The following is a 23,760-nucleotide window of genomic DNA, read 5'->3' as shown; positions in this document are numbered from 1 at the left end:
CAGCTATGCAGTCCTTCCAGAAGCGGTGGCTAGACTTACCAGGTAGTGCTCAGTAGGCACATTAACATTGCTGAGAGCCTTCTCAGTGCTCTTAAGTCATTCAGGCTTCCTCAATAGTGCCATAGAGCTTGACAGCATTTTCTTCCTTTTACCACAGATTGGGTATTAAAGGCTTCCACAGAAACCTTAAAAGAAAAAGCCTGTTGTCTTGTGTGTAAATCATGTATGATTCAGCTGTAAAAACATCTTTCTTACTCGACTACAGTTAAAGATACAGCATTTTAGGAAGCTGCTCTGAAGCTCTGAGTGCTTCTCACAAGATGGAAGTTTTGGGATGTTCTTTATACTCTTAAATGCACTTCCTAGAGGATGCCTGTGTATATGCAATCACAAGAAGAATAGTACTTTCAGGGAGTAAACATGAGACAGTGATAATGCTAAGATATATCCAGTGCATCCAAATGGCTTTTTTTCTTTCTTTATTTCCTATCTGATATACATAGGTTTTACTACAGACTTTTTTTTTTTCCACTCAGGTACCGCTATAGCTGTTTTCAAAAAAAGACATTATTTAATATGTGGGTTTTGTAGTTTTGAGGGGCTCGTAGTTATTGGCATTTGTACAGCCATCTTTCATTTGAAGGAACTCTCAGGGTATCCGCCCATTTATTAGTTTGAGGGTGTATAGTGATCTGTTATGTCATGTGTCCACTTTTAGGCATGTCCTGTCTCATCAGCGTGCAGAGTAAACAACTATGGGGAGAAGGAGAGAAAGTTGCTAATTTGGCTTACTTTTGAGTGGATTTGGAGAGGAGCTCATGGTTTGCCCCTTGCCTAGCAGCAGCATGGATGGGTTACTTGGTGAAATTGGCATCCCAAGACACAGCAGAGAAGTCATCCAGATCTCTGAAGCCAACCATCACCAGAGCTTGCCCTCCTGCCAGCAAAGTCAACAGAAGCTGTGGAAAACAATCCAGGAAGAACAGAGTTTAGGGAACTGCAGTCATCTTGACTATATTTTTGAGTGAAAACTCAAACTGTGTTGAAAACTCTGTGAGCAATCACACTGTTTGCCCTTGTGTGTTTTTTCTCCCCTTAATAACTATTGAACATACTGAGCAGTATTTGCCAGCTTCAGCAGAGAGCAGGGTTTTCAACCATATGAGATTTCCACTGGTTTTGGAAAATCAGTAGCTATTTATTGAAGACGTGAATTGTTGAAGGAAAAATGTGCACTAGGACCCCAGCTGGCATGTACATATTTGGGCTTCATATCACCCAGTTGTCATACATGTATCATGGTCACATAGTCATGGCCAGACAGTAGGTGTGTACAGCTGAGCTATTCGAGGAACCCAAAGAATGTAGCTCAGAGTCTTGTCCAAAAGGGAGCAAGGGGACAACTGCAGAAGTGTAAGATACTGGCTGAAGACAAGGAGATCTGGAAGCAGTGCAAAGGAAAGAGGTCCTAGTAGAAGAGCTTGAGGTTATGACACTGAAATTCAGGCCATACCAATGCTGCTACTTTTTTCTTCTTTCTGTCGTTCAGCTGTTTTGGGATCAATCTTAATTACTCTGTAGCCTTGTGTTAAATTGAAGCATCAGGATTCAGTAACAAAACCATAAGAGAGGCTGAGGATCATCCTCCACTTCCCTTTCTGCACACGCATCCTCCACAGGACTGCATTTTCTTTGGCATCACACTGTTGGCAGTGTTTGTGATACATGGCAGGAGAAAGGTCTCTCTGCTGGGCAGCAGCCAGGACTGCCTCCATGGGGAGCACAACACCTGAAAGGGTCACTTTTGTCTCAGCAACAGCTTAATTTGTTCCTTTTGATCTCTTCTGGTCCTGTTGTCTATGAATGCCATGTATTCCTTCTTCCTCTCTGTCTCCCCGCCACCATGATGAATGTCTCCTGTTTTGATTCGTGGAGGCTCACACGTGTCTGTGTCTACATCAGTACTCTCCAGAGTGCCTAAGAATGTTCCTGAGCACTGAGACACTGTCATCTGCCCTAGTTTATTAGCTCTTAGCCTCTTCCTTGGCATGCACTCAGCCTGTACCAGACTGCCAGTTGGAAATCCACCAAAGAACTCTCAGGCATGACTGGGGGATTAGAAACTCCCAAAGACACACACTTTTCCACAACATTCCATTCCTGCAGCTGTCCTGTTTTGAAGGCTGATAGACATTACTAGCACAGGCCACACACTGAGTGCCAGATCCCTTCAATGGCTAGGAACATAGCTGATCACAGTTAGTTTGCTAGTCGGGACTCATACCAGAATTCAGGTGATCTTGGAAGTGTGTGCCCAACCTCATACATGCTATGTAAGACTGTTTCAGGAAGAGGAAGGCATCAAGCCATTGAAAAAGATCAGCCGTGTTACAGCCCTATTCCCTAAATGTGTACAAACTGCTGTTGCTAGTGTGCAAGACAGTACCTGTCCCACCCCTGAAAACCTGGGCAAACTAGTGTAACTCCACTGATTCTTAGTGCTGCAGAGTGAACTGGTGTTTTTTTTTTTTTTCTCTTTGCAGTTCGAACATGTCCCAGACTTCAGGCCCCTGAAAATGGACACATTAATTGTTCAACAGCTGATACCTCCTATAAGACAGTATGTTTTGTGACCTGCAATGAGGGCTATGAAATAGAAGGAAACACCAAACTCACCTGCCAGGGAACCTCACAGTGGGATTCAAAGGAGCCAAAGTGTGTGGGTAGGTATCTGAACACACTGTCTCTTCATGTTGGAGTGCAGCCTTTTCTGACATGCCGTCACAAGTGAGAAACTCTACCTATTTTAATATCTGGTGAGGCTAATAAGGAATGACAATTTGTCTATGGATGTGATCACACCAGCTCTACAGGTATAGGTAAACATATATTGCTGTTCCAGAAATAAAGGATTGTAGATTTCAGAAGTATCCATTTAGGACTAGTGACAGATATTAAAGTAATTTAGAAAGGTAAGAGGAAGAAATACAGTTGAAATACTTCCAAAGGTAGACTGCAAAAAAACATAAAAAAAAGCACAAGCTTAAAGTCCAGCAATTCAGAAGCTCATCCAGTGCTGAGTAAAGTCAGGGTGAAGTATATGTTACTTGGGTACAGACTTGGCTTGAACCTGTGACTATTTTTTACTCTTTTACTACAGGCTTAAAAATGTGGACTTTGTATGAGACAAGAATAAATTTCTAACTGTAGATATGCTCTCTAAAATGATGAAAATAATCCACAAGTATTAATTTATCAAGAGATTTTGTTAAGAGATACTAATCTTTCTTCCGTTGAAGTCAATGGAAAAACTTCAATTAACTTCAAAAGGAAGGGACCCTGAAATCCTGTTGGAAGATTATAATTGGAAGATTAACTGTATTCATCAGTTAAATTCATCCTTCCTAGCTTAGCATTCTGATTATTAAAATCCAGCTCTACTCTGTATCAGATGATTTCTTCACACCATGCAATATTGCTTCCATTCCTGGATTACCCACGACAATAGCTTATTTTTGCAGAGTCTGAAAATCTAGTATAAAAGTTACCTTTGATTGTCACGGAAGGAAGAGTGTTAGCTGGAAAATGTCTCTGCTGCTTCTTGCTGTGACTGGTGTTTAGAACAAACTTGCTGAGATTCTCTGTAGATTCGTGTAGTTTTATTCAAGGAAGGATGCAAATCGGAAGATGAGTATCGTGTCCTCCTTAAAAACCACCCTCTGTACTAATTTTCTGAATATTCATCATTATCATGGAGGTATTCTCCATTTGTTTTTAGTCTGAACAGCTCCTAGCTATTATTTATCATCTGTTACATAAAAGATACCAGAAATATTGCTGTATTTAGTTATTTGTAATTGATGATTTATTCATTTCCTACCCTTCTGTAAGAAAAATGAAGTGGAATTGGGTTCAGTCTCTTGCCTTGAAACAGATTTCTTGGACCTCAGAGTACTCTCCTAGCTCTTTTTCTGAATGCTTTTCAGTTTGAGTGTGCATCAGTGCAAAGTTTACCATATTTAAAAGTTAGCTCACCAAGACTGTACTACAACCATCTGTAACGTGTTTACAGTCACTTCTGTGAGGTTTGTTGTCATATGTATCTTTTTCCAAGACACTGGAAGTTAATGCAGGTTTGGCCATTACATATGTTTTAAATTTTTTATATTTTTCATGAAAGATACTGTTAGCAATGAGTGACTTTTGAGCAGGTTACACATATTATACATGGCTTGCAAACAAAGTATTTGCTGAAAAGGGAATCTTTGTCATTTGTCCAATTTGAAAAAAAAAAAAATCCACAGTCATGTTCTTGTGTTTCCTTCCCCATGGGCTAAAGATTAATATCCAGCACATTAAAATTAATCAATTTTGTAAGATACAGTTCTTGCTTTGCTCAAGGTTTAGTGAAGAAAAGCAAAAATACAGATGGCATCCAGGGTGTTGATGCCACCTAGTGTTGAAAGAATTACTACTTCACACTTCTAATTACAGTTGGCCAATTCTTTCCCTGAAACGTGTTTGCAAAGGGGTTGAAGGAAGGAGGTATGATTTCCTTGGTAATCTTTTCTTTTATTACAATATTGAAGTTGCTCTTGATGTTAAGAATTATCATACAGTGTTGTGGTTCATCACAGGCAGTTCCAGATGAAAGCAGATTCTTGTCTCTCCTTAGAAGTACTTTTTTCCTCTCTATTAATTACCTGTCTATATGACAATATCATGGATATCACTGCTTCTCATGAAGTCCAGACTTCCTGGGTCATCTTGATCAAATTCAGGAATTGAGCAGAGATAAAAAAGCTAAACAACACTATTACAGTTTTTCTTCTGGTAAAAACCTGTCCCTCTTAGAAGAGATTCCCTCAGGCTAGGTATACCAAAAGTTATCCTGAATGCTTGTCATGTTTCAGGATTGTGCTCTACTAGGATTTTGCTAGCATAGTTGGAAGCATCTCAACCAGGAGAGCTGTTACTGCTTCCTGAAGAGCTGCAGATTTCCCTGGTTTTCATGCTTACACCTATCACGGCTTTTCTTCTACTTGTTCCCTAAGTAGTATACATTTTTAATGCTTTTAGCTTGTCTTTTCAAGCATTGTTTTCTGCAATTTCTGATCTTTCTGCTATTTGTCAGTTACCTTCCTGTGGTGAGCAACCAAAAGTTAGGGTTTGGGTTTTTTTTTTTTCTGATGGAGTTGTTTTACATTACGTAGCCAACAGTGTCTGCCTGAAGTGAACAAATGTGTTGTGATCTTTGCATCCTGTTGAAATTAAGTGCAGTTATTAATTGCTTGGACTTTAAACACAATTTCAGTAGTGAGAGTTTAAAGGGCAAGAAATACTTAGAACTCTTAGACTTTTTAAATTTTGTTTCATGCAAAAGAACCAGTTTTCAGTTCCTTGTTGCATATTTTGGGAGAGGAGAGGAAAGAGAAGAGCATTGCTGAGATGAACAGAGCTTTCCATTCTGTAGCTGGGTTGGTCTTTGTGTGCCCTTTGTGTAAAGACCTGTCTGCTTTCTTCACTGACTAGCTGAAGAGTTACAAGTCTTCTCACTGGCTATAAATAATGAGGCATTTTTCTTATGTGTTTGCCTGTTACCTGTTGTAAGAAACACTAATGAAAGACTATGATCTGCATTCATGACATACCACTTTTTGCCCTTCTTGTTAATGCCTCCATGTTTGAAGTAAAAATAACACTCCTTGCCTCACATGGTAAAAACAACAGCTCAAAAACGAAACAAAGCTTTTGTGACAGTTGAACCTGTTTATGCGCGTTGTGATTTTTGCAAGTTTACACTTTGATGCAGATGGCCTGCAGAATTTGTAGTGACTTCTAGTAATAAAATAGTTCAAACCTCCCATTTTAAGTCTTTAAGCAACCTTCCGCCTGACTTTACGGAGAAGGTCATCTGCCACTTACGGTCACCTTGAGTCTTTGAATCTTTGATCACAGTCAAGACCAAGCCCAATTTCATTCCATTTGGAATGCGGTAGGCAAAATCATGTTCCATGTCCCTAGCCTACAGTGAGCTTATGGCAGGGTGTCCTTTTTCTTCTCCGATTCTCATTTCAAGAGACAGTGTAAAAGCTGTAGAAGGCAACAGATATGAGACTATTACTCTGTCATGCTATGAAGGTCTGGTTTCCATAGAAGGCAAGGGAATGCAGTTGCAAAGCAACCATGAAAAGTGAAGTTGGGAAAAAGAGAACAGAGAGTAAGACACAATGGAGCTGCATGACAAATACTGTGTTTCTGTCCCAGTGAAAAGCATGAGCGAGAAAATAGAAGACCTGATACCCTGAGTACTGTTTACTTCAGTCAGCACTGGAGTAAAAAGCTTCAGCAGGTCTTACTGTTTTGATGCATCCATAGCACATGCAGCCTTTTTAAAAGTCTCTGTATTCTGTGTTCCCTCTGAGTTGCTGTATGATTTTATTTGCACATTTTTTTGAATGTATACTTTGTGTATGTCAGTTAAAAGACATGTCCTACTGATCTCTTGTAGAAATACGTTGTCCCATCTTCCAGAAACCAGCAGGTGTAACAGTTCTCCCTCCCAGATGTGGGCTGGAGCCTGCCATTGCTGGGACTGTGTGCCAGCTGAGCTGTTCCCAAGGATTCATGTTGTCTGGAGCTAGAGAAGAACTAAGGTGCATTTCATTTGGGAGATGGAGTGCAAACATCCAGGAGGCTCTGTGTAAAGGTAGAGACAATACAAAATCATTTTGGTGTACACATGTGTGCAGAATTGAAGGGAAGCACACAGCAAATAACTGAGTGAGGACATATTTGAACTGGGGAAAACATGATTTAAACAGTCTGTAAGAAGTGTTGCCTGTACCATTATAGCTTGGCTGTCAGATTTACTTGCAGTCTATAATAAAAATGTGGAGTTTGGAGGTTGCTTGAGTGTCATCTTACAGTGCTCATCATCAACTATCCCTCCTAGTATCCATCTTGTAAGTCGGTTGTTGGGAAGCTGCCTGCTAAAAGGCCTTATGTGCAGGTAAATTCAAAATTTCAAAGTAGAAGTTAAAGCTCTTAGCTTACAGATAGTCAAAGTGGAACCCATGCTCCTAGTAAAACAAAAATGATAATAATACTATTACTGGTTTAGCACAGGTTTATGTAAGCCCTGTAGTTGGAGCAAATTTCTAAACGCTGTGTAAACCCTGATAGACTACAGAGAGATGGTTCATTTCAGTTGTCTTTGAACTGACTATGGTTGTTGACATGCCCTGAACAGCAGTGCACAGGAGTTAAGGCCAAAATTGGCTGACACAAGATGCATGGAATATAAAGGTGGGCAGAAAATTATTATGTGCGTTCTGGCATATTTACCACCTCTTCTAGAAATGTTAGGTTATTTATTCCCTTACATACAAGTACACTGAGTTGGAAGGAGTTTGGCTTTGGATCACAGGAGGATACAAGCAAAAGTGCAGTTTGTCTGAGAATATGCTGTTCACCACTTCGTGAACTATTGTGCTCCTAGACCTAATGCTTCCCCCCCAAAATGGGGCCCTCACCAGCCACTGAGTAAAAAAACAGTATAGAAAACAGTCATGGCAGTCGCCATGCCAGGTCACTACAGAAACTGAGGTGGGAAGTTTTTTCTCTGTCACAGCCAGAAAGATTTTATCCCTCTTTAAACATGTTATTTCCCACTCTGTGATGTACCACACTGTTTTTCAGAATCTTTTGTGTAAGCCTGTGCCAAACCACAGATTTTAATATTTGATGGGATCCCAGCACAAGGCTACAAGCTGAAGCGTTTGGATCAAGATAAAGCAGCATGGCTTGGGTTCGAGCTTTTAGGTATTACCAGTGCAATAAACCCCTAAATAAAATAAGAGACACCAAGAAACTCTGAAGGTTATTCTTCTCTAGTAAAAATGAACAGTTGCATTTCAATTGCTTTCATTCTGTTATTTTCTCTCTCTATTTTGCTGCCAACATACTTGGACAGTTCAAAGTAGCCATTTTCTTTCTGACTTATTTATTAGTCTTTTTACAGAATTTCACTTTTAAATGGAATTTGCCCCAGCCTGAAGGCTGTGGTCAGGGGATTGTGAACCATAACTGGTAGTTATTTAAAAGAGTGCATTTCTAATAAAATTTTCATCAGAATGAGTTCAGAAGAAGGCAAAATCACTTGTATTTATTGCTTTGCACTCTTAATTACAGAGGTTTAATTGCCTGAGTTATGTCTTTACTGGAACTATTTAGTAATAAAAATACAAGTGCTATCAGTTCTGAGTTGTTCTAAAGCCTCCTGGGCATAGATGAGTTCAGAGCTGAATGTGTCCTTGTCTCATGATTCTAGAGACCATTTATCAAACAACACTACAGCAATAAAATAACCTGACCACAAGTGTTTTGGGAGGCCCTGTGCCAGGGGAATGAAGAAGTACTTTTAAGTTTGTCAGAGAAACTTGAAGCTTAAATGTTGGTGGTGATGTTACCCATATTGTACCACCAGTCCTTTGAAATGACCCAGCATTGTCACATTGTCACAGGACTCCATTTGTCCTATGTAGTACCTTGTAGCAGGAGTTTATTAAAGCGCATTTCCAGCAGCCGGTGCCAGAAATCTTGCCATTGTTGCTTTCATGTCAGTACCACACCATGCTCCAGGGAATTTGAGAGTCACTACTGTCTTGTTCGTAGTACATATGTCACAAGTACTTTTTTTTTAAGCTACTGATTATCAGAAACAAGTGTTTTCATCTGTATGTGTCATGTGTGGGTGGTGAAAGGATAGAGAAACCATTCCTTCTTAATAAGTATATGTGTGTAATGAATAGATGAATAATAAGAGAAACAAATTAATTCTGTCTTATTTACTCCTTGGTTTATGGTTGCATGTAGAAGCCAGAGACTCATTGTGCTTAGTGATGTACAAAATACAGCAAAAAATAGTCCATTCCCCAGGAGAATTTACTGTTTATGTGTGTAAACACATATGTATGTGTCTACAGTATGTACTGTAGACAAGAATTAAAAAGGGTCAAAGACAGGAAGTTTGCAAGAATATGTGCATGCATATTCCAGCACAAAAAACAGTGGTCATTACAAGTTGCAGTCTAACCATTTCAGAGGTTTTATTTCTATAATCCCACATATAAAACTAGTTTGTCTTTTTCTGGATCAGATATTGAAGCTCCTCGAATCCGCTGTCCAGAAGATATTGAGACTGAGACTCTGGAACATCATCACTCTGCCAATATCAGCTGGCAGGTACCAACGGCTCAGGATAACTCTGGAGATGAGGCAAGTTAAAATCTGTACATTTGGCTGGAGGCAGTCTTTCTATAGCTAGGTATTTCGAATTAACTTTAGGATCCGCTAGAATTTTTTTCTTCTGATAAGCAGGAGTAGAAGCCAAATGTGCTTAAAAGTTTGTATCTTGAGAATTCAGCATTTTCTGACTCGGTTAGGGTTATGCAGTCACAGGACAGTGTGCATGGTGTTTAAATGCATGAAATCTCATATGGTTAATTTATGTGGTCAAAAGAAAGAATGTACCATTGTTTATAAGATGAAGACAGCTGCATTAAAAATGAGCTCTTAGAATGTAAAGAAGTTTAATAAACTCTTCTCAGAAGGAAGCAAAACAGTTCATTAGACTAAAAGGCTAACAAGAACACACTGTGGTAAGCAAAAACTCATTTCAGCTTCCAAAGTGAGAAAGAAAAATCTCATTTTCGTATCCGATACAAGGTTCAGATATGGGCCTTTGGCTACTATGGGTATCAGAGGTCTGGAAATGGACTTGCAAGGAAAGCTTGCCTCAGAGCTGTTTCATAAAGAGTAGCATTCCCTACAGGCTCAGACATGATCAAGTTACAGCAACTGAATGCTTTATCATGAGTCAGCAGAGGAACAGTGACTGTGTGTGCTTTTGATTTGCTGCAAACACAAGAGATTTGTGCTCTTGGAAACTGTGAGCTATCCCAGTAAAAGAGGTTTGAGTTCACACGTTTTTTCTGTAACAGTCATGGTCAGGTACTGTAGCTTTGTTGACACAGTCATTCACTGAACTGCAGAAACCAAGTGCCTTAGCTTTTAGTTGTATCTGGTTTGTCAATGCCACGGTTGTCATACAAACTGCTGTGTTCACATGAAACCAGTTCTTTTAAAGAGAAGTTCCTTAAGACAGTTTTAATCCATATGAAAGAGTCATAGACAGCATGTGTCATTTACTCCAAATGTAGAGTTCCTTTGCTGTGCAAGAATATTTTGAAGCATCTGGGGGCTATTAACTCATAAACGTATGTAGAATAAAACTGAATATGTAAGTACTTCAGCTCTCAGCTGTACTCCACCCATCTCCCAGGTCTGCTGCCCTTGCAGCTGAAGAGCTGAACTGCAGATGAAGTAGGTTCTGAGCTGGCATAGTGTGTGTTCAGTGCAATGAGGCAAACAAGAGTCAGTCTTGAGTTTTCTTAATGCACAATGCTGTAAACGTGAGCAGGTCAGGGTCCAAATCATGACTGAGTAAATCCCTGTGGCTATAAAGAAGGCAGTCTTGAGAAGCAGAGCTGTTACAAAGTCCGCCTTCATTACTTGAAGAGGCTATTTGCATTAAGAAGTAGCGTTAAGTAGGCTTGACACTGAAGGATACTATTTTGTGGCCATTTCTTGAAATGCAAGTGTTGTGATCACTAACCAGCCTTCTTTTTTTAAATAATGAGTATTTTCCTATAAAAGGTCTCAGTTCACGTTACCCCAGCTTTCATACCACCGTTTCTTCTCCCAATTGGCGAAGTTGCCATAACTTACACAGCGGTTGATAAGTCGGGCAATGAAGCAAGGTGTACATTCAGTGTCAAGGTTATTGGTAAGTGCTGGTAAAAATCACTGAGAAAGAGTCTGTCATGGTTGAAACCTAATTGTGTTCAGAAAGAAACTGAGTCACTGTGGCCTTTATGTGTTCAGGTATAAGCCCAGCAGTAGTATCATCTCCATAAACGCTTTGCTGATCTTGATTCACAGTTTGCATAGTGTGCAGTCATTGCTTCCAGATGTTCAGTTTGGATTGTGCTTTTTTCTGTACTTCATTCTGAATGCCAAGATTTCTCCTCGCACTGGTAGATTAAATGCTTTATTGTGTTGTCATTTATTGCCTTCATCATACATATATTTTTCTTTCTTCTTGAAAGACTCCCAACAAAATTTCCAAAGTTCCCACACATTGATAATGCAAATCATTGTTCAAGTGTTTCTGTCAGACAGTTGTGTTATTTAGCAGTCCTATTAAACAAGGTTTTCAATGTAGAAAGCAAACAATATGCAGAAACTATGTGTCCAGGAAAATAATCAGTTCTGTCCATTCCCTCAGCATCTGCCAGTTTCAGCAGCTTACAAGTGTGCACCTAACATTGTTGTATCTTCCAATGTGAACTTAAAACTGCTGCTTACCTGACTTCTGATTATAGATTTCATTTGAGTGTGGTGGCAGTTCGGTAAACTAATGTCATGCCATCTCTTCAAACTCTGCAGATGCAGAACCTCCTGTAATTGACAGATGCAGATCTCCACCACCCATGCAAGCAGTAGAGAATGTGTACCCAGCAACATGGGAAGAACCACAATTTTCAGACAATTCAGGTGAGATAGTGCACCCCAAAACGCATACAACAGTGGAAGATGAGGGAACTCCAACCTGTTCATCCTTGATCCCTTGCAGTTCGGGATTTTTTGAGGGTTTTTTTACTTACTTAAGTTTTTCTTTTATAATTTATTTTTAAATTATATTTTGGAAGACATGCTTCCATTTCCTTCTCCATTTGTCAAGGTTGTGTGTGAGTAATCCTATTCTACTTACTGATGGTTTAGTTTGTCTTTTAACTCTTCTAGGTGGTCCACTGACCATCACTAGGAGCCATGCACCTGGAGATCTCTTTCCCAAAGGAGAGACAACAGTTCAATACACAGCTGTGGATCCCTCTGGCAACAATAGGACATGTGAGATCCACATTGTCATCAAAGGTTTGTTGTCTTAATCTTCTGGTCAAGAGTGCATTGCATTGTTTTAACTGAATACAATAAAGGATGCAGTGCTGCTCCACTTTCTCTTTTAGTTATTCCCATTTTATATTGGACTAACTTGAAGGCAGTCAGGATATTTGTTAGTACCAATGAAAACATTGTCTAAGACTGAAGCAGCACAGCAGTGAATTTGGTCCTGTAAATGCAGACTAGGTGTAGAAGCACTGAAGTTATGATTCATTAAACAGTAAAACTTAAAGTAATCCATTTTCTTCTCAGTGACAGATACCATGTGAAATTAATTAATAGGTATTACTGAAGTCTTACTGCAAATCTGTAGTTAAAAAGGAAAACTTTATGGAAGTGTTTCTGTAATCACCTACAAATATTGTAGCAGATACTAGCATGCTCTTTAGATTTTAAAAGCTGTCTGTACCTATACATATACTAGTGCATTTGTGTTTATTGCATGGACACCTTTTCCCCACAGTTCGCTCTCTTCCTTAAAGGCCAGACAATAATTTGGCAGATAAAGTATTAAGGATGAAAATTCTACTTCATCTCTGCTCTCTAGTGCTTATGTCTCAGTTGGACATCTGTATTAAAAAATCTGTTAGTGAAGAGAGAATTTAAAATCACACAGACTGGAATTTTTGGTACAGCTGTTAGAAAAGTTAAGTTGCGAATGGATGTGCTGATTTCTGATTTGCTGCAAATATTAGCAAGAACAGGCCAGTGCTTAGAATTGGCATTATTTTGAGTTCTGCACCACTTCCAACTTTTTTGATTCAGTGTTTGTGACCTGATGTTTTCATATGTTCACAATCTCCTTCACAGTTGGCCTGTAAAATAAATCATAGCTGAAGTCTTACAGTCAGTCCCTCCTAAGATGATTCTGACAAGTCCATGTGTTGTTGCAGTAGTGAAAAATGGATAAAATTTAGTTTCAGAATTCAATATGCAATATAGTTTCCTATAACACATTGTATGAAAGTTCATGTAAAAATTTAGATTAATGTTTTGTATTATTTTAGTAAGTATGTGCTTGAGCATGTACCTTTGCAGAAGAAGTACAGAAGGGTTTTGGTCTTGCACTTCTGAGGGTCTTTTAATTTCTCATGTGTATCACAAATTAAAATTTTTAAAGTCTTCATGTTTCTGGATTTCAAATTCCAGTGGCAGAGTTTGAGAATAATTTAACAGTAGCCTGATCCTGCCTTTATGGAAGTAACAAATACTATGTCCACAGACTTCAACAGAGGCAAGATCAGGTTGATACTAAGTAATTTTGGAAATGCTATCAGCGCTGTTTTCCTGTGTGCTTGCTTACTTCACCACACTCATCAATATATAAATCTCTGCATTTTTCATAGGTTCTCCCTGTGAAATCTCCTTTGAGCCTGTGAATGGTGATTTTACATGCACATCAGATGAAGTGGGAGTTAATTGCACATTGCACTGTGCAGAGGGTTATAGCTTTTCAGAAGGATCAAGTGAAAATTATTATTGTACATATGAGGATGGTATCTGGAAGCCACCTTATTCTCCAGAGTGGCCTGGCTGCTCTTGTAAGTCTTACTGTTACTAAAATGAATCTGCAACTCATCCAACACTATGTTTAATGAGGAAGTAAATTAAAATATTTCAGAAATTTTTACTTCTGTTTGATGATGACAAATCTTCTCTGTCCTCTGCCTTCACATTGTTATAATATTGTGAAAGAATGCCTGGAAGTCCCTAAATGTGTTACTTCAGAAGCTGTCTAAAACACAAAAATAGTGAATTTGAATCCTGGAAATCACAAAATAGCAAAGATGGCAAAGTAGACAAAGTCTGTCATTATTTTGAATTGCTATTTGAAACTGTTTACAAACACTGTCTTTTCAAAGGAATTTCAGCAGTATTTTCAACTTACTGATCCAAATTCACAGTGCATGTTGTACTTGCACATCTAATTATCACCAATCAGAAGCGCTTATGTATTTTCTTTGAGATGGACACACACAAAACTTCAGCTATGGAATTTCCCAGCTATGGTGACACTAACAGTAAATGTAATAGAGCTGCATATGAAGCCAGTCTTGACACCGTGTTGCATCCACTTCCATCAGAGTGGAATTCTTGGTTTCAGCAAATGAGAGCAGTGTTTCAGCTATGAGGAAATGAGAGATCTATCAATTCAAAAGATGTAACTTGGACAATTAGGAACTTTGATTTGCTTAAAATCTGGATGAGAATTTTTCATATTAGCCTAGCAGCATTAGTAATAGAACTTCTAGTATTTATTGCTTTTCTCTCAGAGGAAAGTAAGTACATCTTTAGTTGACAGCTTGCAGGTTTCTTCCATTAAGAAAATGCTGAAGTATATAAAACAGACATTTTTAAAAAGTCTGTTAGTTTTACCAATAAATTTGATGCCTGCCAGAGGGTTATATTCAACTGTATAAGCTGAGGTACAAGTGATCCATTTTCATGTATACAACATGGGGAATTTAGGTTGCTGATTTAAAGACAATGCTTTTTAGTTTCGTGTATTCCAGTTTTAGACTGAATGATCTTGCTTTTAGCTCTGGAACTCTTGCACTGACCAGTAAAAGTTTATTTCTCCAACATTTTTCAGTAAATCGTTTTGCAAACCATGGATTCAAATCCTTTGAGATGCTCTACAAAGCAACACAATGTGATGACAGCAATCTTCTAAATAGCTTTACTGATGCATTCCAGAGTGCGCTTGGTAAAATGGTAGGTTAGTAAATACTCGTTCCTTTTACATACCTTTAAAAAAATGTACCTCAGTGTTACTTTTCCCAGCTAACTAATTTCGTACAAGGAAAATAAAACAGAAACCCCTAAAAAAAATGTGTGCTTTTTCAGAAGATGACAAGTCTTTAAAAATAAAGATGATTCACAATGTAATTCAGTTCAGTCTCCAATATAGAGTTAGATAGGACAGAATTTATAGAAGTGTCCAAGCAACTTAGGAATCTGGCATTCATAGATTTTCAGTAGGCTTCCAAAGAGAACCTGTGCAGTTCGAAAGTTGAATGTGATTATTATATATATGTATCTTATGTAGAATATGTATAACATATATCTCTATAATATAAATTAATATCCATGTATACAAATAGATAAATTCCACGTTTGGTGCCTAACTCCAGGCACTTCAATCCAATAGTACTGTTTTAAATGATTTGCTCAGGTTTCTTGAGTTTGAGTTCTCACTCATCATTAAGAACTGCATGGCACTGAGTTTGAAGGGGTATCATGTTCCTTCTCTATTGCACCTCTTGCTTTCCACTTCAATGTCACAATCTCCCCTCTTCATCCATGGATCTGTCCTCAGCTTCAGAGCAGAAGCAGCAGCACTTTGAGGTATGTTCTCATGAGTGGATGTCCAGGCCGAGTGTGACAGCATTAGAATCATATAACAGTTTGGGTTGGAAGGGACCTTAAAGATCATCTAGTCCCAACCTCCCCTGCCATGGGCAGGGACTCTTTCCACTAGTCCCATCCAACCTGGCCTTAAACTCTTCCAGGGAGGGGGCAGCCACAGCTTCTCTGGGCACCCTGTGCCAGTGCCTCACCACCCGCTCAGGGAAGAACTTCTTCCTTACATCTAATCTTGATCTACCCTCTTTCAACTTAAAACTGTTACCCCTCATCCTGTTACTACACCCCCTGATGAAGAGTCCCTCCCCATATTTCCTGTAGTTCCCTTTAAGCACTGGAAGGCTGCTCTAAGGTCTCCCTGGAGCCTTCTCTTCTCCAGGCTGAATGACCCCAACTCTCTCAGCCTGTCCTCACAGGGAGGTGCTCCAGCCCCCTGATCATCTTCATGGCCTCCTCTGGACCCACTACAACAGGACCATGTCCTTCTTGTGTTGGGGCCCCAAAGCTGAACACAATACTACAGGTGGGGTCTCATGAGAGCAGAGTAGAGGGGGAGAATCCCCTCCCTGGCCCTGCTGGCCACACTTCTCTTGGTGCAGCCCAGGACATGGTTGGCCTTCTGGACTGCGAGCGCACATTGCTGACTCACAGTCAGTTTTCCATCCATTAGTACCCCCAAGTCCTTCTCTGCAGGGCTGCTCTCAACCCACTCCTTGCCCAGCCTGGATTTGTGCTTGGGATTGCCTCAACCCATGTACAGGGCCCTGCACTTGGCCTTGTTGAACTCCATGAAGTTTACACAGGCCCACCTCTGCAGCCTGTCCAGGTCTCTCTGGATGGCATCCCTCCCTTTGAGCATATCATCGTACCACACAGCTCGGTGTCGTTGGCAAACTTGCTGAGGGTGCACTCAATCCCACTGTCCATGTCACCAGCAAAGATGTTAAACAGCACCAGTCCCAACACCAACCCCTGAGCAACACCACTCATCACTGGTCTCCACCTGGACATTGAGCTTTTGACCACAACTCTTGGAGTGTGACCATCCAGTCAATTCCTTATCCACTGAGTGGTTCATCCATCAAATCCATGTCTCTCCCATTTAGAGTCAAGGGTGTTGTGCAGGACAGTGTCAAGTGCTTTGCATAAGTCCAAGTAGATGACATCAAAGCTGTAATCCCGTTGTAGAAGGCCAACAAATTTGTCAGGCACAGTTTGCCCTTAGTGAAGCCATGTTGGCTGTCACCTCCTTATTTTCCATGTGCCCCAGCACAGTTTCCAGGAGGATCCACTCCATTATATTGCCCAACACAGAGGTGAGACTGACTGGCCAGTAGTTCCCCAGGTTTTTTTTCCCTTTTTAAAAATGGGGGGTATCTTTCCCCTTTTCCAGTCAAAAGGAACTTCACTGCACTGCCACAGTTTCTCATATATGATGGATAGTTGCTTAGCCACCTCATCCGTCAGTTCCCTCAGGACACAGAATAGAACACTGGACATTTACAGATTTTTTGCAGGACAGGGCCCATATGCTGAAAGCTTCTCTGCTAACTAGAAAGCATTATTAGTACATATAACTGATGGAGACCTCCTGCAACTTTGGAATATATGTCAGTAGCCCTTGTCAGATGGCTGAAAACTTCCATAACAAGACTTCAGGCAATCTCTGACTCTTGGACCTAAAAATCTGTTGCTCTTTTACCTCGCTTCAGGTTTGTTCTCTTCCAGTAGAGAAATCTTAGCTGTTTTTATTTCTGTTCCTTTCTCCTAAGAGCCAGCTACTACCAGGTTGCAGTGCTTAGACTATTGCTATTGGCAAGCAAGAGACAATAGGCAAAAAATGCTTAGTGACCTGACCAAGCAATTACATAAAAATGCAACAATCTGGGAAAAAGTTAAAAAGGCTGTTTTGAATATGTATATTCCTATTCCCAATAATTTGAAATTCTAGCAGAGATCTGAAAAGGAGGGAGGAGTCAGCAGGAACCATCTTTACCATGAAAATCGATGTGGAAGAACCATAGCAATGCCAAAACACAACCTTGAGCCCAACTTGCTTGATACCTTTCTGGAAAAAGCAAGAAATAGAGATTTTATCAAGAACCATACATTCATCTATTCTTATGTAATCTCCACTGCTTTTGTGGAGAGAAGAAATTGACAATATCAGGAAGGTTTCTGTTAAGTTTTCTCTTCTGTGGTTTCTGTCCTCAGATGATTTTCCATGTCCTCTGAGGTCTCTTGGTGGAATGCATGAGTCCCTTTCCATGGGTAGGGAGAGATGGATATGAAGAAGTAAGGTTTGAAAGCTAGAAGCAAAGTGACAGCATTGTTGTAAACCTGACAATTTCAAGTTACATTGCTGGAACAACCACAGATGTTTTCAAATGCCTGAGCTCTCCTATCGTCTTCAACAGAAAGAATCAAGCCTGAACTTATTTCTGTATTTTGGGATTTCACATGGAAGAGTGGTTAACAGAGTGTACATCTTCTCCTATAAAAAAGTTCTTCTATAACAAAGAGCTTGTATGCCTACAAGTTGCCATTTTATTTTCCAGCTGAATCAATAGAACATACTTCTTTCAGCAGGCACTTGCCAGGGTTATAAGAGACATGAAAGGGGAAATCTGGTGTCACTGGCAGGACCAGTGCTTTACATTGTGACTAGAAGTTTTTATAAATCAGAATAGTGGAATATGTGGGGTTTTTTTTAATGTTATTCATTCTTCTTTGTCTTGGAAGGTCCCATCATTCTGTAATGATGTTGATGATATTGACTGCAGACTGGAAGATCAGACACAGAAGCATTGCTTGGAATATAATTACGATTATGAAAATGGATTTGCCATTGGTAATTATCAGTTGCATAGATTCTTTAGCCATCCAGGTTTAACATGGCATAATTCCAGTTCTTCTGAAGTACACAGCATTGTGTGAAATATTTTTTTTTACTAACTATAGATTTCTTAAAATAGTAAGTAATTAAGTAATAGGTTTTATAAAAATATTATTGAACTGTTTGCTGCCTGGTTTTGATACTGTTTCCTATATAGTGTAGAGGAAATGTTTACTGAGGTGCCTCATGATGGGGAGAGAAAAAAAAGTGCGCACACACACACGCACACAGTCCTACAAACCTGCTTGGTTAGCCTGGAAGAAAGCAACTTCTAAAGAACATACAGTTTCAAACCAAAATACTGAAAAGGTACAATAGATGGTTCTGGAGATTGTTACAAAAATGAGGAGCATCCTTGATGCTGGCTCGGATCAGCACAGAACCCTCTGTGTAAAATTATACAAGCTTAAGTTTGCCCATTAGCTGTGAAATTACTTCCTCTAAGCAAGGGCAGATTTTGCAGGATGACTGTAGCTATACCAGAGTGAAAGCTGTGACAGTCCCAGTGATTGCTCCCACTTTGCTTTATGCCGAGTAAGTTGTCACTTTCAGTCCATTTTCAAACATGTTAGTGTCCATCTTGTCCTGCTGTTGTTCTGCTCAGATCAGAAAGGCTAAAACCGAATAGCTTACATTACCAATCTTGGCAGGAGGAATTTTGCAGAACGACATCCGAATATGTACTCTGTCATAAGATTGTGGCTCTTTTACAGTTTTACAGTGGAGTTATTTGGTAGAGCTTCCTGCTTATTCTCACCATCTAGACATGTTTCACTGAGTTTGAGAGCACATTTGTTTGTAATCAGGCACTGAGGGGCTGTGTGTTCAGTTTGCAGTTTTTGTCAAGGTAAGGATGAATATTGATGACAGCTGGAGCTACTTGGTAAAGGCTGGAGGAAACTGTTGAGGACGTGGGATATAGGGTCCTATTCTCTTCTGGTTCATGTCAACCTCTTACCAGAATAACCTTGTTGCTGTTTTTCTGAAGTTTCTTATGATTCTACACTGAGAAGGCAGGAGAACTCTCCTCAGGTCATAAGAGATAGCAGTTTAGAAAACTAGTTGTGGAATATTCACACAATATTAACCGCAAAGATGTGGAGTTAATTTGTCTTAGTTTCCACTGTAAATTAAGCATAATCTGGGTGACTGCTAGAAGGTAACTGGCAGAATTTTTTTCTACCTTCATGTTTTTAAAGAAAGAGCTGGATCAGTGAAATGGACCATGCACCTCTAGATGCAGTCATTATGAAAAGGTAGATTACATACAGAAACAATTGTTTAATTGTTTCTGGTTGGAAGCATGTTATAGGTGAAAGATGTTATACAGGGGGTGAATTTGACTTGCTATTTGTAACAGGAAATACCTGTCTGGGGAGGAATAGACACACAAGGTGATGCTGCCAGCATTTTCTGAGAGGGCAGAGGGCGGTAGAACTATTCAGGAGTTGTGAGAAGAAGATGCAGTGGAGATGTGGTATAGGCCATGCTGTCTGTAATTGAGCAGAAGGAGGAAGAAAGAGCAATATGGAATTGTTTAAGAAGATGTTGCTGGCAGGTGAGAATCTATTCAAGACAGGAGAGGAGAAAGAATTGCAGCCTCTAACTTTTATAGCAGTATTTCTTTAGAGCTTTGGCTAACTCTATAAGATTAAGAATCTCTGGGATATTGGCTAGGAGTGAGAATGGTTCTTCCTTTTTCTTCAGTTAAAATGCCAGTACAATAGACACTTGTGCAGAGGTAAATCCAGCATGCATCATCTGGATCTTCAAATAGATCCCATTCGAATGAGCATGTATTTTAGAAATAAGTACAGGCACTTATTTTCCACATGATGTTGCTTCTCTTTTTGTTCTTTCTTAATGCCTTGCAGGACCTGCTGGCTGGGGGGCAGCAAACCAGCTGGATTATTCCTATGATGATTTTGTTGATGCAGCACAAGAAGAAGACTTATCCAAGCATCTCTCTGCCTCTGTAAAGGCAGCACCTGCTCGAGTCAAAAGGCATAAGCTGAATGTTCCAATGACTGACCACAAAATCAAGTTAATATTTAACATCACAGGTGAGAGAAGCCAAAATATCACCCTTCTCCCATTCCGTATTTTTAAAAATGTGTTTCTGATACATTCAGTAAAATTTAGCCTTCAGTTCAGAAAGCCTGCTGGAAATGCAGATGACAGTTTTCTGGAGACATTCATATCCCTATTTCATCACAGACTTTCTGCTTGGGGGAAAGATCACAGCCTCGTGTTCATGGAGAGCACTGTGCACATGACCTGTTTTCCACTGACAAGCTTGAGTGTTGCACTCTTGATATACACCAGAGTACACTGGAAGTGCTGACTGTAAAATCTCTGTACTTCTTGTGTTTTCTGTTTATATCCCAGCTAGCGTGCCACTGCCTGATGAAAGGAATGATACATTAGAACTGGAAAACCAGCGACGGCTCCTTAAAACTCTGGAGACGATCACAAACAGGCTGAATCGGACTCTTAATAAGGAACCCATGTATTCCTTTCAGTTTGCATCTGAACTTATTGTAGCTGACAGCAACTCACTGGAGACCGAGAAGGCCTTTCTTTTCTGCAGGCCTGGTTCTGTGCTGAGGGGGAGAATGTGTGGTAAGCCAGATGACTTGTTCCTTACATGTATTTAGAATCCTCTTGAAAAGCAAGGTTTTAGAGGATGTTTGCAGAGGGTAATGGTTTGACACAGTCCAGTGCTTGTGGTCTCCCAGAACAATAAACTGCAAAAATCCTTTGCACAGTTTGACTTCCAGAGCATGTTTATGTTACTAACCAAGGCCTGTGGAAAAACGATGCTTTTGTACCCAAGATTCCAATCCCATGGGGAAATCAGTCATGTCCATGCTTGGTGATACACAGGAAAACAGTGCTTGGTATGCAGTCTTTTAACCCTGTTAGTCTTGTGGGTGATGTGTAGCTAGGATGGGGAATTGGATTCCATTTCCTGGGCATAGTGAGATCTTTGCAGTGTTTCAGAGAGATAGTGCATTTGCTGAGGAACAGAATCACATTTTACATAAACAGGGTTTGACTGGATGGGAACTCCAGAGGCAAGACAAGTATGTCTGATTGTGCACTCTGAGGGGAACCTTACATTTCCAATGTTACAGTCAACTGCCCTTTGGGTACCTATTACTCCCTGGAGCATCATACCTGTGAAAGCTGCTGGACTGGATCCTACCAAGATGAGGAAGGGCAGCTGGAATGCAAAAGTTGTCCATCTGGTAGCTATACTGAGTATTTACACTCTAGGAGCATCTCTGAATGCAAAGGTGAGAGCTTTGTCTTCTTCAGACAGCCACTTCTGAATGCTTGGTAGCATCCTTTTGGTCCCCATGGTGGGGGTATTGTAAGAAGATTAGCCTGTGAAATGAGGAGCAGTCCTATCTGCCCCTTGATGCATATGTAAAGAGAAAAATCCAGGTTTTCACCACTGTTGTGGCACGCAGGATGCCTGGGCAGATGTTTTAAGAGCTGGCCTTTGAAGCATTGTTTCATTTCTGTCTTCATTTTGTGAGACTGTGAGCCCATTTTGTGGGGACTAATATGTTTAAAATAATGCCATTCTTGTCCTTTCCAGCCCCTCTCCATCCTACCACGATCAAAGGTAAAATTTCTGGATCCTACACTTCAGTGTTGCAGCAATGAGCACCTCAGCACCACTGTCTCTTTGTGGCTTACTTTAAAAACAATGTTGCTAGTTTTATATCTTGTTTATTGTCTTGTTAATTTTGTTGAATGTTTGCTGAGTAACTGAGTTGCAATAAGGCATCTGTGAAGCTGATTGGAAGAGATTAATTGGTTAATAATTCACAAATGCACTAGCAGTAACTTACCACAGTTCCTTTTTTTTCGCCCTTTGTACCCATTAAGTCCTTCAGAGTAGAGTAAACTCTAGAAATAAAAGTCCCTGTGGCATGTATTGTGATTTCAGCATTATTTTCAGAGGTCAGGAGCCATGTTTCCTGTTGAGCATTGCCTAATCTTTATTAATTCTTCTGCCCTACAGCTCAGTGCAAGCAGGGAACGTATTCACCTAACGGTCTTGAGACCTGTGAAACATGTCCACTTGGCACATATCAACCAGCATCTGGATCCAGGAATTGCATCTCTTGCCCGGAAAATACATCAACGGTAAAAAGAGGCGCAGTGAATGCCTCAGCTTGTGGAGGTTTGTAACAAAAGGGGCTATGAATTTTTTTTAATGAAATTCTAAAAACGTCTAGATGTTATTTAAACACCAGATAATGTAATCCAGTTCATCTATCTGAGACTGACTTCCGCTTCTGGTTAAGCGTGAACCAAGCAGCATTTCCCAGCAAAATTATAGGTCATTTCCTGATACCCTGATTATTTCAAATTATCTCCTCCTGATTTCCAAGATGGATTCTTACCTAAACATGAATAAAATGAGATATAAAATGTACACCTACATGAAAATAAAACCTTTTTCCTTACAATAGAGAAGGGGAATGACAGGATGTATGTCACTGTTGTCTCTGAAATGGCTTCCACATCTTCTGTGCAAAAATACTGAATTTTAACAGTTTGTTCCATAAATTTTTTCAATAAATTGTCCTCAGCTGTCTTTGGGAATCTTTGCCAGAAGGATTCCTGTGGGAAATAATCTGCAGTGTTTAATGATATAAAAAAGACTTGGCTTTTGTCCTTACTCCTTCTTGAAGAAAAAAAAAAAATACAAAAAAAATAACAAAACCAAACAAAAAAAAAAAAAAAAAAAAAAAAGAAAAAAAAACCAAAAACACAAACCAGGTGTGAGTGAGAAGAGGGAAGGGAAGTTGCATATGAAAGTTGCCCCCAGAGCAGCAAAAGGAATAGATAGAAATACTTTCCAGATATTTCTGTAGTCCTTTGAGAACCACGTGCCACCTAACAGCACAATTTAAATAAGCATCTCCTAGACTTGTGAATTCCTGGCAGGTTTCACCCTATTCTTTCAAGAGTAAGGAGGGACTATGAAGGGAGGAGATAAAATGATCAGAAAGAGGTGGAGAAAGGTAGTGTGGGGATGCAAGTTACCACAAAAAAAATGTCCTTTTGTTCTTGCAGTACCATGTCTTGCAGGGGAGTTCTCTCGTACAGGTTTGATGCCTTGCTACCCTTGCCCCAGAGACTACTATCAACCAGACCCAGGGAAGTCCTACTGCTTGTCTTGTCCCTTTTATGGAACAACAACAGTCACTGGTGCCAGATCCATCACAGATTGTTCAAGTAAGCCAAAATATCTCTACTGGAGAAAGTGAATTAAGGGAACTTCTAGAGGACAGCCAACAGCGGTCTTAACAGAAAACATCCCACTTACTCTCCTAACAAATGTAGACCTTCCATTTCAACCAGTGAAGTTCACAGCTGTTTTTGCCTACTGGTGTTGCCTTTGTGTTATGTAAAAGGAGTGACTGTGTAATACATACCAAGGCTCAATA

The 23,760-nt window shown here is 39.9% G+C and overlaps 1 protein-coding gene across 1 annotated transcript in view; it reads left to right on the top strand.

The window, feature by feature from the left end:
• The window catches only part of SVEP1 (sushi, von Willebrand factor type A, EGF and pentraxin domain containing 1), a 129,882-nt gene that overhangs the window by 47,307 nt on the left and 58,815 nt on the right, over nt 1–23,760 (top strand). The window contains exons 6-19 of the mRNA XM_033001540.2: nt 2,544–2,723; nt 6,512–6,709; nt 9,161–9,279; nt 10,720–10,849; nt 11,512–11,619; nt 11,869–12,000; nt 13,374–13,568; nt 14,621–14,742; nt 18,136–18,244; nt 20,164–20,352; nt 20,678–20,911; nt 21,427–21,588; nt 22,326–22,487; nt 23,387–23,548. Of these exons, the coding sequence (XP_032857431.2) occupies nt 2,544–2,723; nt 6,512–6,709; nt 9,161–9,279; nt 10,720–10,849; nt 11,512–11,619; nt 11,869–12,000; nt 13,374–13,568; nt 14,621–14,742; nt 18,136–18,244; nt 20,164–20,352; nt 20,678–20,911; nt 21,427–21,588; nt 22,326–22,487; nt 23,387–23,548 (2,202 nt within the window). The remainder of the gene's footprint in view (nt 1–2,543; nt 2,724–6,511; nt 6,710–9,160; nt 9,280–10,719; nt 10,850–11,511; nt 11,620–11,868; nt 12,001–13,373; nt 13,569–14,620; nt 14,743–18,135; nt 18,245–20,163; nt 20,353–20,677; nt 20,912–21,426; nt 21,589–22,325; nt 22,488–23,386; nt 23,549–23,760) is intronic.

The sequence above is a fragment of the Tyto alba genome, unplaced genomic scaffold, assembly GCF_018691265.1.
Source record: "Tyto alba isolate M040663 unplaced genomic scaffold, T.alba_DEE_v4.0 Super-Scaffold_13, whole genome shotgun sequence".
NCBI lineage: Eukaryota > Metazoa > Chordata > Aves > Strigiformes > Tytonidae > Tyto > Tyto alba.
This window is presented reverse-complemented; position numbering and strand designations above follow the sequence as displayed.